This window comes from Corvus cornix, chromosome 6 (genome assembly GCF_000738735.6).
Source record: "Corvus cornix cornix isolate S_Up_H32 chromosome 6, ASM73873v5, whole genome shotgun sequence".
Classification (NCBI taxonomy): domain Eukaryota; kingdom Metazoa; phylum Chordata; class Aves; order Passeriformes; family Corvidae; genus Corvus; species Corvus cornix.
The window spans coordinates 16,295,809-16,314,630 of NC_046336.1; the positions used below are offsets into that span (position 1 = coordinate 16,295,809).

General features: G+C 36.4%; 1 protein-coding gene across 4 annotated transcripts in view; it reads left to right on the forward strand.

Moving 5' to 3' along the window:
- PLCE1 (phospholipase C epsilon 1) overlaps window positions 1–18,822 on the forward strand; it is a 146,793-nt gene that overhangs the window by 63,893 nt on the left and 64,078 nt on the right. For 3 of the 4 annotated variants that reach the window (XM_010410588.4, XM_039553593.1, XM_039553594.1), the window contains exon 3: window positions 7,777–8,068. In XM_010410588.4, the coding sequence (XP_010408890.3) occupies window positions 7,777–8,068 (292 nt within the window). Of the gene's footprint in view, window positions 1–7,776; window positions 8,069–15,388; window positions 15,481–18,822 lie in introns of those variants that run through there. The other variant, XM_039553595.1, reaches the window with a different exon arrangement.

An 18,822-nucleotide genomic window follows, 5' to 3' on the forward strand; every position in this document is an offset into this window, starting at 1 on the left:
TAGAGAAAATCTAGACTTGGTATTGCTCCACATATAGAATAATAGAAAGAAGACAAGGGAAGGGGGCTGTTGGGTTCCTCTGCTTTGAGTGCTCAGTATTCACCTATTTTGAATGCACCCATCACGTCAGTATTTCCGAAATGAAAAATATGAACATGATGCCTGTTTGAAACCTTCATTGAACTAATTGAATTAATTTTTTCTTTTCTACCTTTGAAGAAAGAAAGCTTTCAAGGATGTATAAATAGAGTTTTCAGTAGCTTCTGTTAGAATTTCTTACTGTTTCTTACTTGCATTTGAAAGGTTCAGTGATCCATTGTAATAGTAAACGTCCCATTACAGTTTGATGTACCAAAGACCTTTCTCCTAAGATGAAAGGAGAATGTTCATCTCTCTTGAATTGAAATTATTGAATCATGACACATTTAATATTCTAACATCTAAATGGTTTGAGTGAATTATTTCAGTCTTTCTGACATAGTTTTAAGCCTAATTAGCCTATTTTAGATAATGTACTTCGTTACATTAAAGCTTCTATACTGAAACAAAAATTCAACTTGCTAGTCATCTTCTTGTTTTAAATATTTTTATAACACACCTGTGAAGTTTTATATGAATGATTTTTTTTTCATCAGTAAGGTGCATCAAAAGTCATTATTAAAAAATATTTTTGAAAAGTAGCTATGTGTGTGGTGCATATACTTTTATGTTAAAAACACAGTAGGTAATTTAACACAGTAGGATAACCCAAGAAATTCTAGTCTGCATGATCAGGGCGTTCAAAGACGTGACCCACTTCAGACTAGTAAAACTAGCAGCTTTTCAGTAAAAAAACCCCAAGTTGTGCATTAGTTAGGTGGAGATAACACAGATGTTTATTTGAAGGAGTAATTTAATTTATTTAGTTACTATGACAGCATATTGTGTGTAAATTATATTGTTGGTGAAAGTTTGGAGGAAGTAAATAAGCACTCAGGAAATAAAAAGAGTACTGTCTGCATGTGGAGTTGACAGGGGTAGAACAGTAAACAGCTAAAAGTTGAAAGTTGCGAAGTACTAGAAAAAGATAAAATATTTCAAATGAAGAAGTTAGCAAGTTAGTAATAAAATAACTAATAACTATGTATTTTTTCACGTACACTTTTGTACCAACAGAGGTATAAATATCTGACCCAGCTGACCAGAAAGTGTTGGTTTTGGCTTTTTCTGGCTGAGATTACAGAGGTTTCTCTCACTGGCAAGGGTATTGTTTCACATTTCTGAAAAGTGATGTGAACAACTCCTGTGTTGTGTTTGGTGTCATCCTTTCATTTTCTCCATAATTGACTTGAAATTTCAAGTATTTATGGAAAAACTTTTGAATGACAGTTAATTAATGCCTTTCATCAGCCTCTGTTTTATATCTTGACTCTTCTTAGTAATTATTTTAATCTAAATTGTGTTACCTGCCTTGAAAAGCAGGACTTTCTGGGGGTGGAGATGCTGTGTTAAATCTGTATCCCAATTACACTGCTTTTTCCATCTTCTGATTCTGTGAAGTCCATCTTTCATTTGGTAAGGGCTATTAAAATTAGTACTGTTACCTTACAGAAATGGAAAATACGTAAGTAATAGCCACCAAGTTTTATCAAAAGTGAAAATGATGACTTGTTGGAAGTTTGGACCTGCTGTTATAATTTCTGGTCTTAAACCCAAGTCTCAAATTAATTTTTTAAAACACTGCATCATCATTTCCTGATGATAACAGATGAAAAAAATTCTCGACTAATGACACTTGTCAGATATCAGAACTGAATAGTGGTGGCTAATATTTCTGAAGAATGTTGAACTGTATTTAAGGATCGCCTGTGCAAGATAGTTTGATCCTCATTAAATTCTGCTTCTGTTCCTTGAAATTATCTCATCCTTAACAGGATGCAATTCATAAGAAATATTGACTGGTGAGGTAATGCAGATTCTGTAATTGCAGTTGAAGCTGTAGAAAGTTCACAGAACATCACTTAATGAATATTAGTGTTTGGGCACATCTGTGCTTGATCGCTCTTTTGGCAGCCTTCCAGCTGCCATCAACACTGATTTCCATGTTCCCAGGGTCAACTCATCTGTTTTCTGTGTGTCCTCTGCTGCTCTGTGCCACATTGCCCAGTTACAACTTACTGTGTAGAACTGAATACTCAACAAAACTTGCTGTTGAAAAAGCGCACTTTATTGCTCTGTAGCACAGTACTGTTGTCTTGTGCTCTGTCCTGACGTTGTAAATATCAACATATTCCTCATCCTTCCTCATCCAGGTGGGGTAGAGTTTTCTTCTTAGTAGCTGTTACAGTGCTCTGTTTTGGATTTGGAATGAGAATGGTGTTTCATCTCCTGCTGGGCTGTACCATCATGAGTCTCTCACAAATTTCACTGGTGCTAGAATTTAGAAAAGCTTACAGTTGGCTATTTGTATTCGTCCACTTCACCTGGAATAATAAGTTAGGAATGGAATTTAATTGACCACAGGTTTTATCATAAACCTTGCCCTATTTGTAAAATACCAGAACTCCATAAGATACATAGCCAAAAATTTCATCAGCTCTCTTGGTGTGTGCTTATTTGGTTACAGACTGCTGAGTACCACCAAGAAGATAATGTTCTAACAGTCTAAATGTCTGGCTTTTGTACTCCAAACACTGAAAAACACTTACCAAAATGTCCAGTTTCTTGAAAGGATTTCTGAAGACCTCACCTATTCGATTTCTAAAGTGAACAAGACTTGCCAGTGAACAGAACTAAGAAATAGTCCTGACAGAGCAGACCTTTCAGCTGTTCAGAGCATCCTCTTTGTCGAACACAGTAATATCCTTTGGCTTTGAACAACCTGCACAACTGTTTGATATATGGGCTCCGGCATGTACTCTTGAGAATGTCACATATACAGTAAGAAGAAAGACAACATATACACTATTCTAGGGATAAAGAAAAAAGCATTCAGTGTTTAATGTATTTCAGTTCTTATAATTGATACATAATCAGAAGTTGTTACAAGAGATTAATATTTTAGAAAGACCTTGAATTAAAGATTTGTACGTTAGCAATGATCTTGAAACGTTGTGAACTAATCAATGTGGGTATGGTCATAACCTGAATGAGATAAAGCTGAGAAAATCCAGTGTACCTCAGAAAATTAAAATCAGCATCACCTCTTTTTTACATTTGTACTAATAAATGCTCCAAAGTGTTATGCTGGAGTACCATTTTGGAAGACGTAAAACTGAAGTATTAACCAACTGTGCACTAATGCCTTATTCACCCAAGTTCACCTTGCATACTACTTTCTTTCTGCCAGAAGTGGGGTTTTTTCATAGCTTGTATTCCATGCTACAGATATCTGAATTAAATGGTAGAATAAATACCTGTAAAAGCAATTGGAATGGTCCTTGGTCATGACTTCCAAGAGATCACTGTTAGCTTCATTTGATCAGTATTGGTAAGGGTTTTCTTCTGAAAAACCTGCAGGGCCAAAATGAAAAATCACCATCAGAGTTTCCTCATTTTAATGTAATTTTTCTTGGAGCAGAACAAATTTGAAAAGAGCAGCATTTCCTGTGATGTTAATTGTGTTTAGGCTTGTATGTTCTGTAAAACCTTTGTGTTTTCAAAGGAGATATTTAACTGATCTTCAACACATGCTGTCCTGAGAGTTATTACTTGATATACCATTCTGGCTTACAGGCATTTAAAATTGCTTTTAAAGTGTGCAGCAAATGAAGGCAGGCTGCTATCAGCAGCCCTCCATCATAGAAATGCTATGTCGGTGAACAGCCAGGAAATCAGACTGAAATATGCCAAACCAACTGAGCACGTGCACACACCTGCTACGTTTCAGTATTTCATCTTCATCATTCAGGATATCTTTATAGATATGTTTAGAGAGAGTTTGGACAGATGCAGTGAAGTATTAAAGCTCTATTACACCCTATTTTCTCATATTTTTACAGTGTACTAGCAATAAGCATAGTTTTTCATGACCATTCTTTGCAATGAAATTCTTGGGTACACATATTCTTCGTTATTTTAATAAAGTGAGAGAAATTAAGCTTGCTTCCTAATAATGGGACATTTTTTGTCTGTTCGTAATTCCTGTTTCTGGGTTTCATAAGCACAGCAGCTGCTAAATGTTTGGCAATATGGTAACATGCCTCCAAGTTTTAAGCTAAATACCTGAGGCAGAACAAAATATGAAAAGAGAAACAAAAAAAGACTACAGTAAGAGGTACATGTAAGTTTAAGTAAGAAATCACTTTTATTTCTTATGAACTGCTATATCTGATATTTCCAGTACAGCAGCATCCATGAACTCCAGCTTCATTTTGGGGGAATATCTGTCATAAACTGGGCAATAAATAGCTGCAGTGTTTAGATTTCCACCATTTCTACACAGTAAACCTATAGTAATGTCGTGGAGAAAAGGACATATTGCAATTTGCAATTGCTTGATGATTAAACAGAAAAAAAGATTGCAAGAGAAAAATAAGGAATAGTTTCAAGGCTAGCATAAGTTCCTTGTTCTTACAGTTATTTTTAAAGATAATTTTAGTATCCTGGCAAAATATGTCTGTTGTCACTGTAAGAAAGTTTTATTGCCTGAAGGTTATCAATAAGTTAACTTGCAGATACCATTTTAAGTTACTTGAAGCAAAACTGAGGGACTTTTTAGAAGTCCCTCAAAAAGTTTTGATGATTTATTGCATACATTTTTAAGAGCTGAAAAATCTATTTTGTTTCCATGTATTTTCCAAATATGGACTTGGTTGTAAAGCTACAAGGATGGAATTTTGCCTGAATTTAATCTTTATTTTAATGCTAATTTCCATTTTTGAGTTGGAGGACATTTTTCTCCTGTAGAAATCAGAAATATTGTATGTTGCAGGTAATTTTTATTTTCCTTTTACTTTCCGTTAAAATCTCCTTAAAAAATAGAAGAAAGTAAAAATCTCTTGAAGCCATAGTATACTTTGATTGAAATACTGGTGTATTAGTATATGTAGTTTCCTGTTTCATCTCAGTTCTTATTTTAAAAGTGTTGTATGCTCATTCTAGAATGTTTAATATCACAGCACTTTTAGATTCGGATGCTGTCCTGAGTTTCTTTTGAATTACTGTTTTATATGCAGTAGGTGAGACTTGGCAACATCAGACTGCAGATGGTTTTGAAATCTTTAATTTGATATGTAAGGCAAAAGTGAGACTTTGTTTTTTGATGGGTAGCTGTCAGTTTAGTGCTGCATTTTCCTCTTTTTGGTTTACATTCATTTTTAATTACATTAGTCATTCTTTGGTAGTGATGTGGATCAATAGGATCTGGAGTCTGCTAGGATGAACTATAAACCCTGGCTTGGAATAAACTTCTTTGTCTCCCAGGCAAGATTAAGTTTCCCCAATTGTCTGGTGCAATCTCTCTGAAAGGTGGTTTCCCCTATCAGTTACCTGAGGGATTTGTGGCTATTCTGATTGTTTCAGTTCTTTTACAGGGGCTGATAAGTATTCACATTTTTTCGTAACCTCATCTGTGTGCAGCAGAGGTAACACGCTCAGAACTTTAACACATCAAAACAAAATTTGAAAATGTTATGTGACGTGCAGAGTCTTTGGAGACAGCTAGTGCCCTGAAGTCTACTTTACACAGAAGAGATTAACACCATTATTCTATGTATAATCTCTCCAGCAAAACACTGTCGCCTATTTCTGTCAACAAATGGTTTCTTTGCTTTGGCAGCTGAAAGAAATTTTAGTTGTGTAGGCAACAGAACATGCCTTTATAAGTTGCAGAACCCAATTTTAAAAATATTTTGGATGGTAACTGCAGTTTTGAGAAGTTAAATTATATTCATTAACTAAATATTTTTTTAAACAAGCTGAAAGACTAATTATGTCTGCTGTGCATGACACGCTCATAGTCCAATGGTTCACTATTTCACAGTACACCTTTTGAAAAGGTACTTGCAGACAGTTAGCTAAATAAAAGGTCTATGCACATCCTGTTCAGGTAAGGCATGCTGTAAGAGCACGTTTTCTTTCTGAACTAAGGTGGAAATGTGTCTGTACTGACAGTCTAAAAGTCCATAAAACTGCCAGATAGCAAAGAAAAGAGGATAAAAATGCAGGTGTAATATTTCTAGAAACCTCAGATCAAATAAATTTTGGAAAAGTTGCAGAGAGAGGAGAAAAAAGATGCCACAGCATTTCATGGTGTAGTGCATCACAGAAGCTCTCTTTTAATGGAATTAGCGTTATATATAGCCATAGTCAACATGTGAAAGTTTCTTTTTTTATGTTAACAAATATGTCAGGGTTCTTTTTCAAATCGTTGAATTACATTACTAGTTAATGAATTCTTATAATATAAAATTTTACTGGTTTCTCCCAAACATGGTTAATACAAAAATTAAGGCTAAGACAACAAATATGTACTTAATATATTGGATTGTGTTTGATTTTCTGCAATTTGTTTACGCGGATGAAAGAAGTACAGCACTGTTCACCTCTTCTGTTAGTGGAGGGTCAGATCCCTCATGGGAGCAGGGATTTTGATCCCTCCTCTTTTATGTGGCAGGGTAAATGCCAGTCTCAGGGCAGAAGTGGATGGGTGTGAGATCCCTGTACCGGGAGCCGCTTCCCTCCTTGGATCTGTGGCTGGGCACGTGTGCGTCCTGTGGGCAGGGTGCCGGTGCCTCTGACATGTGGCATGCACAGACTGTGCAAACAGTTTCTTATCGTTTGACTGAGCACACGTGCTTGCTTTGTAGGACTCGCTGCAGTTTCTGCCATGTTGATGGATAGCTGTATTTTGTTTGTATGTGGGAAAGGGTGGCAACAAGAAACAAGGCATTAATTGAAAAAAACTGTCATGAAACTATCAGCTTACTTCTGAGACTTCGTCCAAGACTGGTGGGGAACAACCTCATGAAAATTTTCTCAGCACCTGTCTTGGTGGCAGTTGTACTGACCTTTCCCTGTGTTAATTTTTAGTTTGGTAGTTTACACTTTGTAATTACGAAGCACAGATCACTGAAACAAATTATTAATGTTAATGAATAAGTCAACATAGAAGAATGCAAAGAATCAAGTCTCCCCTTGTATACTAAATGAAGAGATTTCTTCCAGATTCTTGCTTTGATCGTTAGACTCTTTTAAATAAGCAAACACTACTTAGTTGCTAAGCCACAGGCTGAAGTTCATTAATGTGTTATCACAAATATTGGAAAAAGAGTACTAAACCAATATAAGATAGGGGACCTGTGGGTAGGCTGGACTTAACGCAATAAACGTGACACCGGAACATTTTGAAAGAGGGTTCAGAGGGATTAAAGCCATTTCTGTTTGCAAAACCCCACCCACTCAGTAAGAAAAAGTGCCAGCTCTGAGTTGATCTGTTTTTTCTGCTACTGATACCTCTAAGATTTTCTGGAAGTACAATAGATTTAATACTATTATAAACAAATTTCTGCATATTCTATATTTTAAATGCTGATGAGGTATATTGATGTGAGGTTTTTTTAGTCTAATAGTTATCCTTAGAATGCTTTTAACCATAGATTGAAAGCCAGAATGACATCTTACTTAAATATCCTGTTCGGGAGCCTAACACAAAATCCTCAAAAACCAGTTTTGGATAAGTAGATGTTGCAGGTCATTGAACTTCGCAAGAAGTTGTGGTCATTTGGAATTGTTTTATATTCAATGTGTTATCCTAAGCAAATGAACTAACGGTCCATGCTTTTGCATTCTCCACAGATCTTCAGTACAGTGAGAGAAGAAGAGGAAGGAGCAGAAGATATTTTTGAATATATTCCTCATCTTCTGAGAAAGCTCCCAACATTTGTTACAGACTGTATATGCGAAGGAGATGGTTTGTGTGTAAAACCATGTGTAAGAGGTGCTTACTGTCAGTATCGTGCCACTTTACAGAGGACTGCACTCTCTAACTATATAACTGGTGCTTTGCTAGAAGCAACTACATCGTTAGGAGCAAGAAGCGGTCTTTTAAATATCTTTGGAGGCTCAACTGGAAGAACAATGCTTAAAGGTAATGAAGATATATTTTTTTTATCTCTGCTTTAATTATAGAATGAGTTGCAGAATTATTAATACTGTATAGTATTCTGTAGTTTATATACTCATATGAAGTTAACAGATAAAAAAGGTTTTCATGTTTTCAGATATTTTCCTTTGCAATCATTGATGTGTCATAATGACTAGCTATCTTAGTTTACTAAAGTAAAAATGCAGTTAAACTGAAAAGAGTCTTATTACAAAACAAACACCTTTTCAGGTTTTTTTCTTGGAATCTTTTCTGCCTGCATCCAAATTTAATGCCCAAGCCATTGTTTTTAGCGTGTTCCTATGTGTAGTTTTTCTCATTTACCAAGTGCTCCTGCTCATGGGCTGGCTTGGTTCAGAACTGGAGAAAGAAGTGTATGCTCTACTTGGTTATTACTGTTGTCATTATACAAGTACCTGTCAGCATAGCACTGTGTTGTGAAGTATGTACACTTCGTTACTGATGTATTGGTGGTCTTCTCCCGGGTCCATCATCTTTCTAGTATTGAATCATTTCAAATAACGTGGGTATTGTCTACGTGGAAAATGCCTTTTGGAAAATGGATGTTGCATGCTAAACTTCCATGCTGATCGTCTTCTTATGTAGCAAGAGTATCCTTAATGTGATTTAGTTTAGTCAGTTTTGGAAGTTAAATAAAGCCTTCTTGGTACAAATTCTGTGCTTTAAAAGATGGTTTTGTATAGAATAGTACCTACATTATTGATTAATTTTTAATTAATGCCTAGAATATTTCATAAGTTACTCAAGCAGTTGGAGATTTATCACCATCTGATAAACCATAACTAAAGGATATAGTATCTCAGTCATACCATGGTAGAAGTGATGCATGTGGATATTATGGCTTGCCCAAAATTTTACAGGAATTTGACAAAATAAGTGCAAAATCAGCGTGGTTCCTTAGCTAATGCAGATACTGACTTCATTTTTACAGACAAATAAAGGTATAGTTTATCCTCAGATATGGCTGTCTTTTATCCCAAAGAGTGGCCCTTTCTTGTTTCAATTAGTTTCTCTCTAGGTGAATCAAAGGGCAGAGAGAGGCAGTAAAATATCTAAGAATAACAGGTACAGATGGCAAACTTGTAGCATCTGAATGAATTTCAGTAGTACCTTGAGCAGCACTACTAAGCTTCATATACCCTCATTGTCTGTAAGAGACAGATATATATAGTATAGTGTCCTATTTTGTTAGGGTTTTCCTTTTTATTTTGTTTGGTTTGTATTTGTTCTGGGGACATGAGTGCTTTAGACAAATGGACAGGGACATTCCTGCAACAGCTCGGAAGGCGTGTGCTTTGGAACTGAGTTCTGGAACTGGAAGCAGCAGCAATAGTTAGGCTCACTGAGCTGCTAATATGGCTTTATCTTTTTATGGAGCTTGAGCTAGCGAGTGCACATGAGTGCTCTGTGTACTCTATGTACTAGCACACTTTGCACTAGTTTGGGGATATCTGTGCCGACAGTATTACATGGTGTATATTGTTGGATTCTGAGCCAAAGGATGTAAGACATTAAGATAAAAGACAGGATTTTGAACTCAGTTTGTGATTCCACTGATAGCCTGTGTACATGGTAGAGCTTGGATTTACTGTAGTGGTCTAGGCATGATTTACTCTACTGGTCTCTGGTGAGGAAGAGATGTGCTGCAGCTTTAGGATATTGAAGTTTTCTGAGTGTGGAAGCTTCCTGTTTAGTTATGTTGTGGTGGTCTATTATAGCTGAGAAATGACAGAGTCCTCTCTAAAAACGTTTATGGAGTGTTACCTGGGGATGTGGCTGAGTCATTCACATTAGCAAGGAACCCAACCATATTCTGAATTCAGAGCTGTGGTCATTATTCCTGGGTGTGTACCTTTTGAGAAATTGTCCTGTCCATACAGATTGATAAGAAGGTTATTTTCATCGGTCCAGCATCCTCTCCATGGCTGGATTTAACGTCAATAAGCTAATCTCATCTAAACCTGAGAATTTTTAATTCACATCAGTAAGAGCTCTGTCATCAAATGCAATGGAGGATTTATCACAGGATACAGAATGTCATGGGAGCACTTCACTCAGTAGTTTGGAGGCATTGAAAAGGGACTATATTGATCCTATTGTGCTTTAATAGTTGCTGTTGTTTAACCCTAGTAGGTAGCACTGTGCTGCCACTCACTCCCCTACAATGGGATGGCAAGAGAATCAGAAGGGTAAGAGTGCAAAAATTCATTGAAAAATTCAGTTGAAGAGAGTTTAATACATAAAGTAAAAGCTGTGTGCGCAAGCAAAGCGAAAATAAATAATTAATTCACTACCTGCAATCAGCAGGCAGGTGTTTAGCCCTTTCCATGAAAGTAGGGCTCTGTCACATTTAATGACTTCTTGGGAAGACAGGCACTGTAACTCCAAATCAGTTGTCAACTGAAGAGTAAATATTACTGCAGTTCAAATGATTTTCAAGACAGTTGTTAAAAAGCTTCCAAAGCAGAAGTAAATTTGTTAATTAGAACCAGTCTGTATCATCAAGTCTTGAAAAGATCTCAAGGGCTGTTGAATTTGTATTTGGAGAACCTTTTCTGGATGAGACAGTATTCCACTACTTTTCTTTCAAAATGTTTGCAATTTTTGGAGACAAAGTTCAGCACTCTCTTGCCCAGTCTATTTAAAGAGGAGCCCATTACTTTAATGGGGAGTGCCTTCATGATTCAAAAGGAAGACTTCTCAAAAAGGAAGACTTCTCAAAAACTTTATACTCTCTTTAGTTAGGGCTTTTACGTAATATCTGCCCTGGAAATAGGGATCCTGCAAACAGCAAGTCCCTAATACTGGGATAGCCTCCTGGATTTCTGTCTCCCTAGCACCAAGCACTTAGTGAGTTCTTTGTGTTCAGTCCTTCAGGGGTTACTTAGTGACCTGAGCAATGAACCTTGCAGTCACAAGCAGTCCAACTCCAGGGAATAGTTTTCTAAGGTTTTGCTTGGTAGCTAAGGACCTTAAATGCTCTGAGTCCCCAGGGCTAGGATGGTTTTGTGGGCAGATCAGCCAGTGTTGTTAGTTCCACAGAAGGCTTCCAAACATACCAGACCTCCTAAGCCAGAATCCCCAGTCACATGGATCTGAGACTGAGAGTTTTCAGAAACTCATGTAGGCTTGTTGTGTAGGAGAGTCCTGTCTTGGGCCTGGAGCAGGGAGCCTGCAATCCCTCCTCTCAGACGGCTCACAGAGCCGTCAGGCTCCCGACTGAGGGGCTGCGACTCCGGTCCCGGTAGCGCAGGGACAGTCTGAGAGTGGACTCCGGGAACCAGAGATGCCTGGAGTTCCCACAGCTGGTCAGTGACATTCACATCCTTGTCAGCATCTTTGTTGCTACAGAGAACATAATTTTCACATATGAACACTGAAGACATTTATCCTGCACTGTTTTAGTACCTCTGTATGTAACTCAGAGTTTTTGGTTAGTAAAAAGTTTTGAGAGTGTCTTTCAGTGGGATTTGGATTGAAGCCAGCTTTTTTTCCTGTCGAAAGGAAATCCTGCTTTTCAGCCTGTTCTGTGTCTTACAAATTGATTGTTACAGAAGTTTGCTCATAGTTGTGAATGGGCCAGAACTTTCACTGGAGTCATATTTGAAGGGCCAGTCATTGTCACAGTTCATATGGTATTGACATTTTTATGCAGAAAGTGAAAAAAAGAAGGAAATAGAGTATGTGAAAATGTTTGTACTTTACATTTGATAGAGTTATCATTTGAAAGAAACTTGTACTCCTCCCTCCACCCCAATTTAATTCAATTTGTAGTCTAAGATAAAGGGAAGGAAAGTAGAAGGAGGTGTCTGAAGATGGAGCAGACTGCAAACATTTTGTATCAATATTCTTTGACTTTAGCATCTTCTAGAATTGATGAGTCTGATGCCACTCTCTGTGATATAAATCGGACTACCTCTTCCAGAGAAAGCTGGGCAGGACTTGTTAAATAGACAGTAGCAGGTTTTGACCAAGAACATAAGGAAACTAATTTGTCGTGAATGTGGAGGCAGACTGCATTGATCTTAAACAAACCTACTTCATTCATACCACAGAATTTAGTGATTACCCTTTATCTGTAATCAGACTTTGCCATCTGCAAGACTGCACAGCAAACAGGTGCCCAAGTCTCTGTGGCTTTTCCCACTGCTATTTCTTGCACCCTTTGCACAAAGTGTATTGTTACAATATTGGGAAAATTCCAGGATCCCTGAAATTGGGGCAGTTGTCTGATAGCTATATGTCGGAGTAATGGGTCATAACAAGCTTGAGGTACATAGATTTAGAAAGGCCAGCATGATTTAGTTGGTGTGTGTTTGGGCCCAAAGGTTAAGACCATTTAGAATGAGGGATAAAGCCAAATGAGCTGACATTAAGACCTGAAAAGACAAAATGTGTCTTAGGCTGAGAATCTGTGGTAAGAAGATGAGCCAGGCAATGCACTGTAGGAGAAGAAATCAAATACTGGAGATAGGTCAGACTGTATGTAGATAATGTGGCCTGAGGCAAGGGTGTGAGTCAGGAAAGAAGGATTTCATGCCTGCTGTGTTGCCTCCAGGATGTAGGTCAGGAAGAGCAGGAACAAGTGCAGGTCATCTGGTTAGGAAGAGAAAGAAGAGTGACATGGCAGGAAGCACAGATCAAGACTGAGATGTCAGGAAGGAGGAGAAGGATTTTGGAGGACAGCTGTAAGTCTAGGGACACGTGAGACCGTCTGGAGCTGGCTACAATGATTGTCCCTGCAAATTGACAGAAGGGAAAGATCACTGAGGTCAGTCTCCTGGACCTGTCACCCTTCGGCCAGGCCCAGTTACAGCCATATTGGTCACACCAAGGGTAGTGGGAGAAAGACTTAAGGAGGATCCTTGACAACATTAATTTAACAAAAACTTCCTTTAATCCAACATGTTTAATACATTATAGGGACAAAGATACAAATTCTACCAGCATAGCTTGTCTTGTCCTTACAGTCTTCTTTCCAGGTTCAGTAAGCTGTATTACTGCAAGATAGACACATAATTGAACCAGGCAGTAGATCGAAGTTAACCAGTGTAAGTAATCTAAATAAAAAAATGTAATATATTTTCATCTGTAAAATTCCGCCTTTGTATGTAATAGCTATCATACTCAAGGTACATGTCTGTATGGATCTGGATATCCTAACCTGTGTACAGGGGTAAGCCATTAAGAAACAGAACTGAGTTTCAGATGATTTTATATAGATTTTGGTTCCACTCATACTGTGTGATAGTTTTGGTACTGATAATCCTTTAACCTGTGTATCTGAGTCTCAGCTTACAGCAATATTTTGTTGGGAGTCTATAGCTGTTACTTCTAACACAAGAAAAAGAACAGCTTAAATACATAGAATGAGTTTGTGTTGTTAGAGGTTTGTTGTGAGGAAGGTAATAAAGGACATGCTAATATCTGGATGAAGACTGAGAGAGCAGAAGTTTGTGCAAAATGATGTTAGTTTTAAAAGCAAATTTGTTATTTTTTTTATGACGACTACTCTTCTGAAAAAAAAAGAAATGGGATTCTGAGTGCAGATAGTTAATCCCTGAAATGCTTATTATTGTTTATTATTTCAAAGGTCTGAACATTTGTTTGAATGGACCTTGTAAAAGTAGTGTCCATGGGAACTTTTAAAGTGTAGAATGGAAATTTTTTGTATGTTTATGTTAGCATGTCAATCATGAGCAAAAAACCCCAAGGACTCAAGCATCAAGATGACTCAGAAGTCATCTCTTGAAGTTTTGGTTTTAGGAAACAAACTAGGAGAGAAAGTCAAGTTTTGTAGGATAATGCTGTTTTATTTCTCTCCAGACACATTTTTTTGTTGTTGTTAAATTCTAAGAAATACTCTACAGTTTACTTAGCAGAATCAAAGACATTCAGATATTTTTCTTTGTGTTTTCAAATACTTGCTTTTATGACTAGTGAAAAATACTTTAGTATTGACCCTATAATGATGAGAAATATTTAATTTGATGGTTTATTTTGTGTATTTGTAGTGAGATAGCATTAATAAAATTGATATTTATAAATAAAATTAATTTTAAATTTTTCTATTCCATCTCCATGGGCATCCTTACATTATCATATTTAACATGAATTTTTAAAAAATCTAAGTGTCCTAGTTTCCAGCTGGAAGTTGGATACAACACTGAATTGTCATTCTTCCAATTAAGAAATAATATGCTTGTGTTGTCAATGAAAAAATAATGGTGTGTTGGCCAGGTCCCATGGTCATTCCTTCAGTAGAGATTTTTCAGACAAGACGTATATTCACCGTATAAACAGAGTGTCTCTGAGTGTACTGCTCGCATTCCAGTTCTGCACAGACCTCTCTCTCAGACTTCCTGGGGAAATGGAGAAAGCTTTCTTGTGGCAGCATATTGGTTTTCAGTCTTGTGTACTCTAGCAAATTTCATAACTAACTTTTCAGTGATGTAGTCCTGCTGCTTGTAAAAGTGATGTAAACTGTGTGTAGACAAGCGTAAGGTTAGAATGAAGAAAAGAAGTGATAAAAATGCCAGAGCCAGATAATGACTGTGAGATGAAGGCAGGCGTTTTGTGTCTACTTACTTTCTGAACGTAGATGCAATGTGAGGACTATGCTGTCTTTTTAATTCCCCCTATTTGTAATTTCTTTACGGTTAATCACATTTCTGGAAGCCTCAGGGAGGTTTTCCTTTACTTTGCCTCTCAAAGAAACTTTTTTGGATGGTTGCCTAAGTCATAGCCCTTTGTCCCATTAAAGCTAATGCTATTGCCTTTTACTAGAGTCGTTAGTGCAGAGAGCATAATAGCTGTAAAGGTAGGGCATTTGCTAATAAAGAAACCCATGTTGTGTTTTTTGTAATGCTTCAGATGAAGTTTCCTAAAACAAAAGTAATTCCGTTTATTACTTTTGGGCTGTTTAAACAACACTGTTATAAATATAACTTGTACAAAAGCCTGAGTGTAGGGTAACTTATTTCTTAATATATTAAAAGACAAAAATGCAGCAGAATTAAAATCACTCTTGTTTATAACTCTGCTGTCAAAATCAAATGCTTTTAGTCTTAGCGGGATGTATGCTCATCCTTAATTTCTAAACTTCCTTCCATTTGAATCCTAGTGTTTCAGCTTTTATCTGGGGAGGTGGGAAATCTGACCTTTCAGTGAGCCAGCCAAATGCATGTCTTCTTCATGGCTTACACAAGGCATGTCAGTTATGCATTTTGCCACAGTTTGTAGCTTTAAACTGAGCAGCTGTTGCCTGACTGTTAGTTTGGACAAGTGCAGTGTGGAGACTTTTTATGGTACTGAAAGTACCTGCTCTCCTGGCATTTTAGGAGGAATCTAAGATTCAATGGAAGGTACATTTGCTGGTAAGATTTGCCCATCTGTGGCCCTGATTATATGCGGGGAGTTTAATCAAAGTGGTAGTTTTATTTCCAGAGAAGTAAATTGGGTGACAGTTTTCTAATCTAATATTAGATCTATAATGGCTGCATTTAATAATAGTGCTTTAAGGACACAAAAGTGTTTTTAGGTGGAAAGGGAAGTAAGGAATATGAAATAATGTTGTGACTGTGTATTTTGTATTTCAACTTGTTTGAAATGGAATACAACATTTCAATTAATTTAGGCAAAATGCTTTGCATTTATCCGGTTCACATTGCAACTATTTCAATGTTAAATTATGTTGTGGGACATTCCTTTGTTTCTTATTCTACAAAAAAGAAGTGTCTTTTTTTTGCTGGACAAAATATGAATTTCAGTACTTTTTAAGGTTCTAGAACAAGGTAAAAGTATTTTTTTCCTAAAGTACATAAATTACTCAAATGTTGTAAGTTAGTAATATGTTTTTGAATGTAAATGCACTGCTGCTTTTTTCTTTAGTGAGCTTTTCTCCCTGTATCTTCAGTATACAAGTTTAAAACTTGGAATCAATTTTTGTTTCATGGTTGCTTAAGGGAGTTCACCTTTTTTTTCTTTTCTGAGTGGCACAAATGCACAGCAGCATGTAAAAGCAATGCTTTGCTACTAACTGGTCATAAAGAAACACCTCTGTTTGCACGTTTTTTTAAACTGGCATCTGTAACTTTAATGAAGGTTCATAATATTTTACTCTGTGAAAGGAATGTCTTTTATGTGCTAACCCTCCCATTTCCCTAATCTGGCTGTTAGCTAAAGGCTATGACAAACATTCACCATTCAAGGTAATAGTACCCCATTGCAATAGGAAGGTTGTCTTGGTTGTCAACACTGTTATTTTCACCTCAGTGATTTAGATAGCACAGAAAAAAACTCCCTGATACCAAGTGTATCTGTATTAATTGCAAAACAGTGGTGTTTTTGATGTCTTTATTCAGTCACTGATAGCAAATCTGAGATACTTAGAAGTATTACTAGAAAGGCAATGAAAATTATTTTAGTTAATTCCAACCCAGACACTGCCTTTTGGCTGTTTGGTAATGTTCTTAGCTTTGATTTGAGGCAGAATGGTGTAACCATTTTTCTAAAAATTAAGCTGATTTGGGCATTTTCTTAGGGCGTAATTGGTTTAGCTTTTATTTCAGGGGCTTCATATTGACATAGTTTTCGAATGTTTAAGTATTTGCTTTTGAAATACTAGTTATGTATATAAAAGCATTGCTACATATTTTAGTAATTCTGAAATAAGTAATTTGCCAGGAAGATTTATCAAGCGCAAATTGAAAATGTTTCAAAGCAACAGTAGAAGAACTAGGATACAATTTTATGCTAAAAGTACTTTGATTTTTTTCTTGAGCTTAATTTTAAGGGCTTTGCACAATTATACAGTAATTACATATTTTTGTCTACATTTCCTACAGACTTAGTGCAACAGATTTCATGCACATTTTCAGCTTTCTTTGTAAAGTGTTGAGATCTTCTAGAAAAGGGTTCGATCTGATGCTGTTGCATTAGGTCTCCTCTCTTCACCCTTATCCCCAGGCAGGAGTGGTGTCTTCTGAGAGCATTTTTCTTTGAGATGGGAGAAAGAATTCTCTGTCTGGAAAAACTATTGCTTTAAATGCCTTTAATTATGTTACTGTTAGCTTTAGACAAGGTTTGACCTGGAGCTGTTCACCTGTATTTGCTTGTTCAAAATTAAATTGCAGAGCTCTGCAGAGAAATAGAGCAAAGTGGTCCTGTGCAGGGCCAGGAGTTGGACTGGATGATCCTTGTGGTCCTTTCCAACTCAGCATATTCTGTGATTCTGTGAAAAATTTCTTTAATATAGATATTTCCTTTTAAAAACAGAGTAATTGTTGAAGTATCATAAATGTGCATAACTTACTCTAAAAATTCTTATATGCTTTTTTCAAATAAATTGCTCTGCTTATGAGTTTCTAGAAGTTTCAAGTTGGAATTCAGAAGAATTCCGATTTGAAACATTGTTAATCTTTGATACTTGATTCTGAAAATAGCTATACCTAAAAAGAACGCTTTTGTCATATTTGCTGAGAAGAGGTAGTTCTGGTTTTGTGTTGGTGTAGCACTTGGGTGATAAAATGTAATTAACATTTTAGAGCTTACTTGTGGTATCATACTTTAAAGCACCATGAAGTAGTTTTCTTGTTATTTGAATTAAAGTGTTTTCAATTTGAAAAAAAAAAAAGAACCTTAAAAGTAGAATTTTCTTCTAGGCTTTAGATCTTCATAGTGTGCAGTTCTGTAACTGCCATGAAGTAGAAGGAATCAAATTAATCATATAGTTCATGTCTACCTCATAGGTACAGGATTTGTGAATATAAAACCTCTTAACAGCTACTAACAAATCTTTTAAATATGCATTGAACACAAAAGAAAAAAAAAAAGAAGAGGTGCTGCTTCAGGTACTGGTTTTCTGGAAGATGGTGGTAGGATTTGCATACAAGTTCAGTGTTTGGGAGAAAAATCTTCAGGTATTTTCCATAACCATATATAGAATGAATTGCCCTGAAAAAGACATCAAGGAAAAACAAAAATATATTTAGAATTCTTGTTTGCAAAGATAGAACTAGAACTGTGTCAGTAACTAGGATTTCTGCTTACTTCCAAACCCGACAAATATTATACTTCTTTTTGTTCGAAAGAAACAGACAGATCCTTTGAAAACCAAAACTTTTTTTGAACATCAAATATTAGAAAATATTTCAGAAAGCTTGAGAAAGAAAAAAAAAGGTTTAGTGATTGCATGGATGATGGTACATCAAATTTGAAAACAGGAGGGCAGTAACAGCATGTTGTTTGGGAAAGTAAGAAAGCTCATAGAATTGCAAAGCCTAATGTCAATGGAGACATTTAGCTGGTCTGACATCCTTCTAAGTTGTCTCAATTCTAAGCTCAGTAGTTGAATGGTGACTGTGCTACTGTACAGCCTTCAGAAGAAGCCTGAGAACATGCACAGCTTTTCCCAGTAGTCGCTGAAACTCCAAGACAAAGAAGGGTGACACTTCTAGTTTGAGTTTGTCTGTCATCAAGGACCAACCATATTTCTTGTTACGCATTTTTTCTGCTAGATTTCATTATTTAAAATCTGATATATTTCCCCTGTTGGGAGGTGCTTACATATCTACTAAAGTCAAGTCTCTTCTCAATTTCACTTTATTGAACTAAAGTTATGCGTTTCTGATCTCTTTTTCTGGGTCTCACTATTCAAGCCTGGAATAATTTTATAGCTCTTTGCATATTCTGTGGTTTGTCTGTGGCTTTAAAAATAC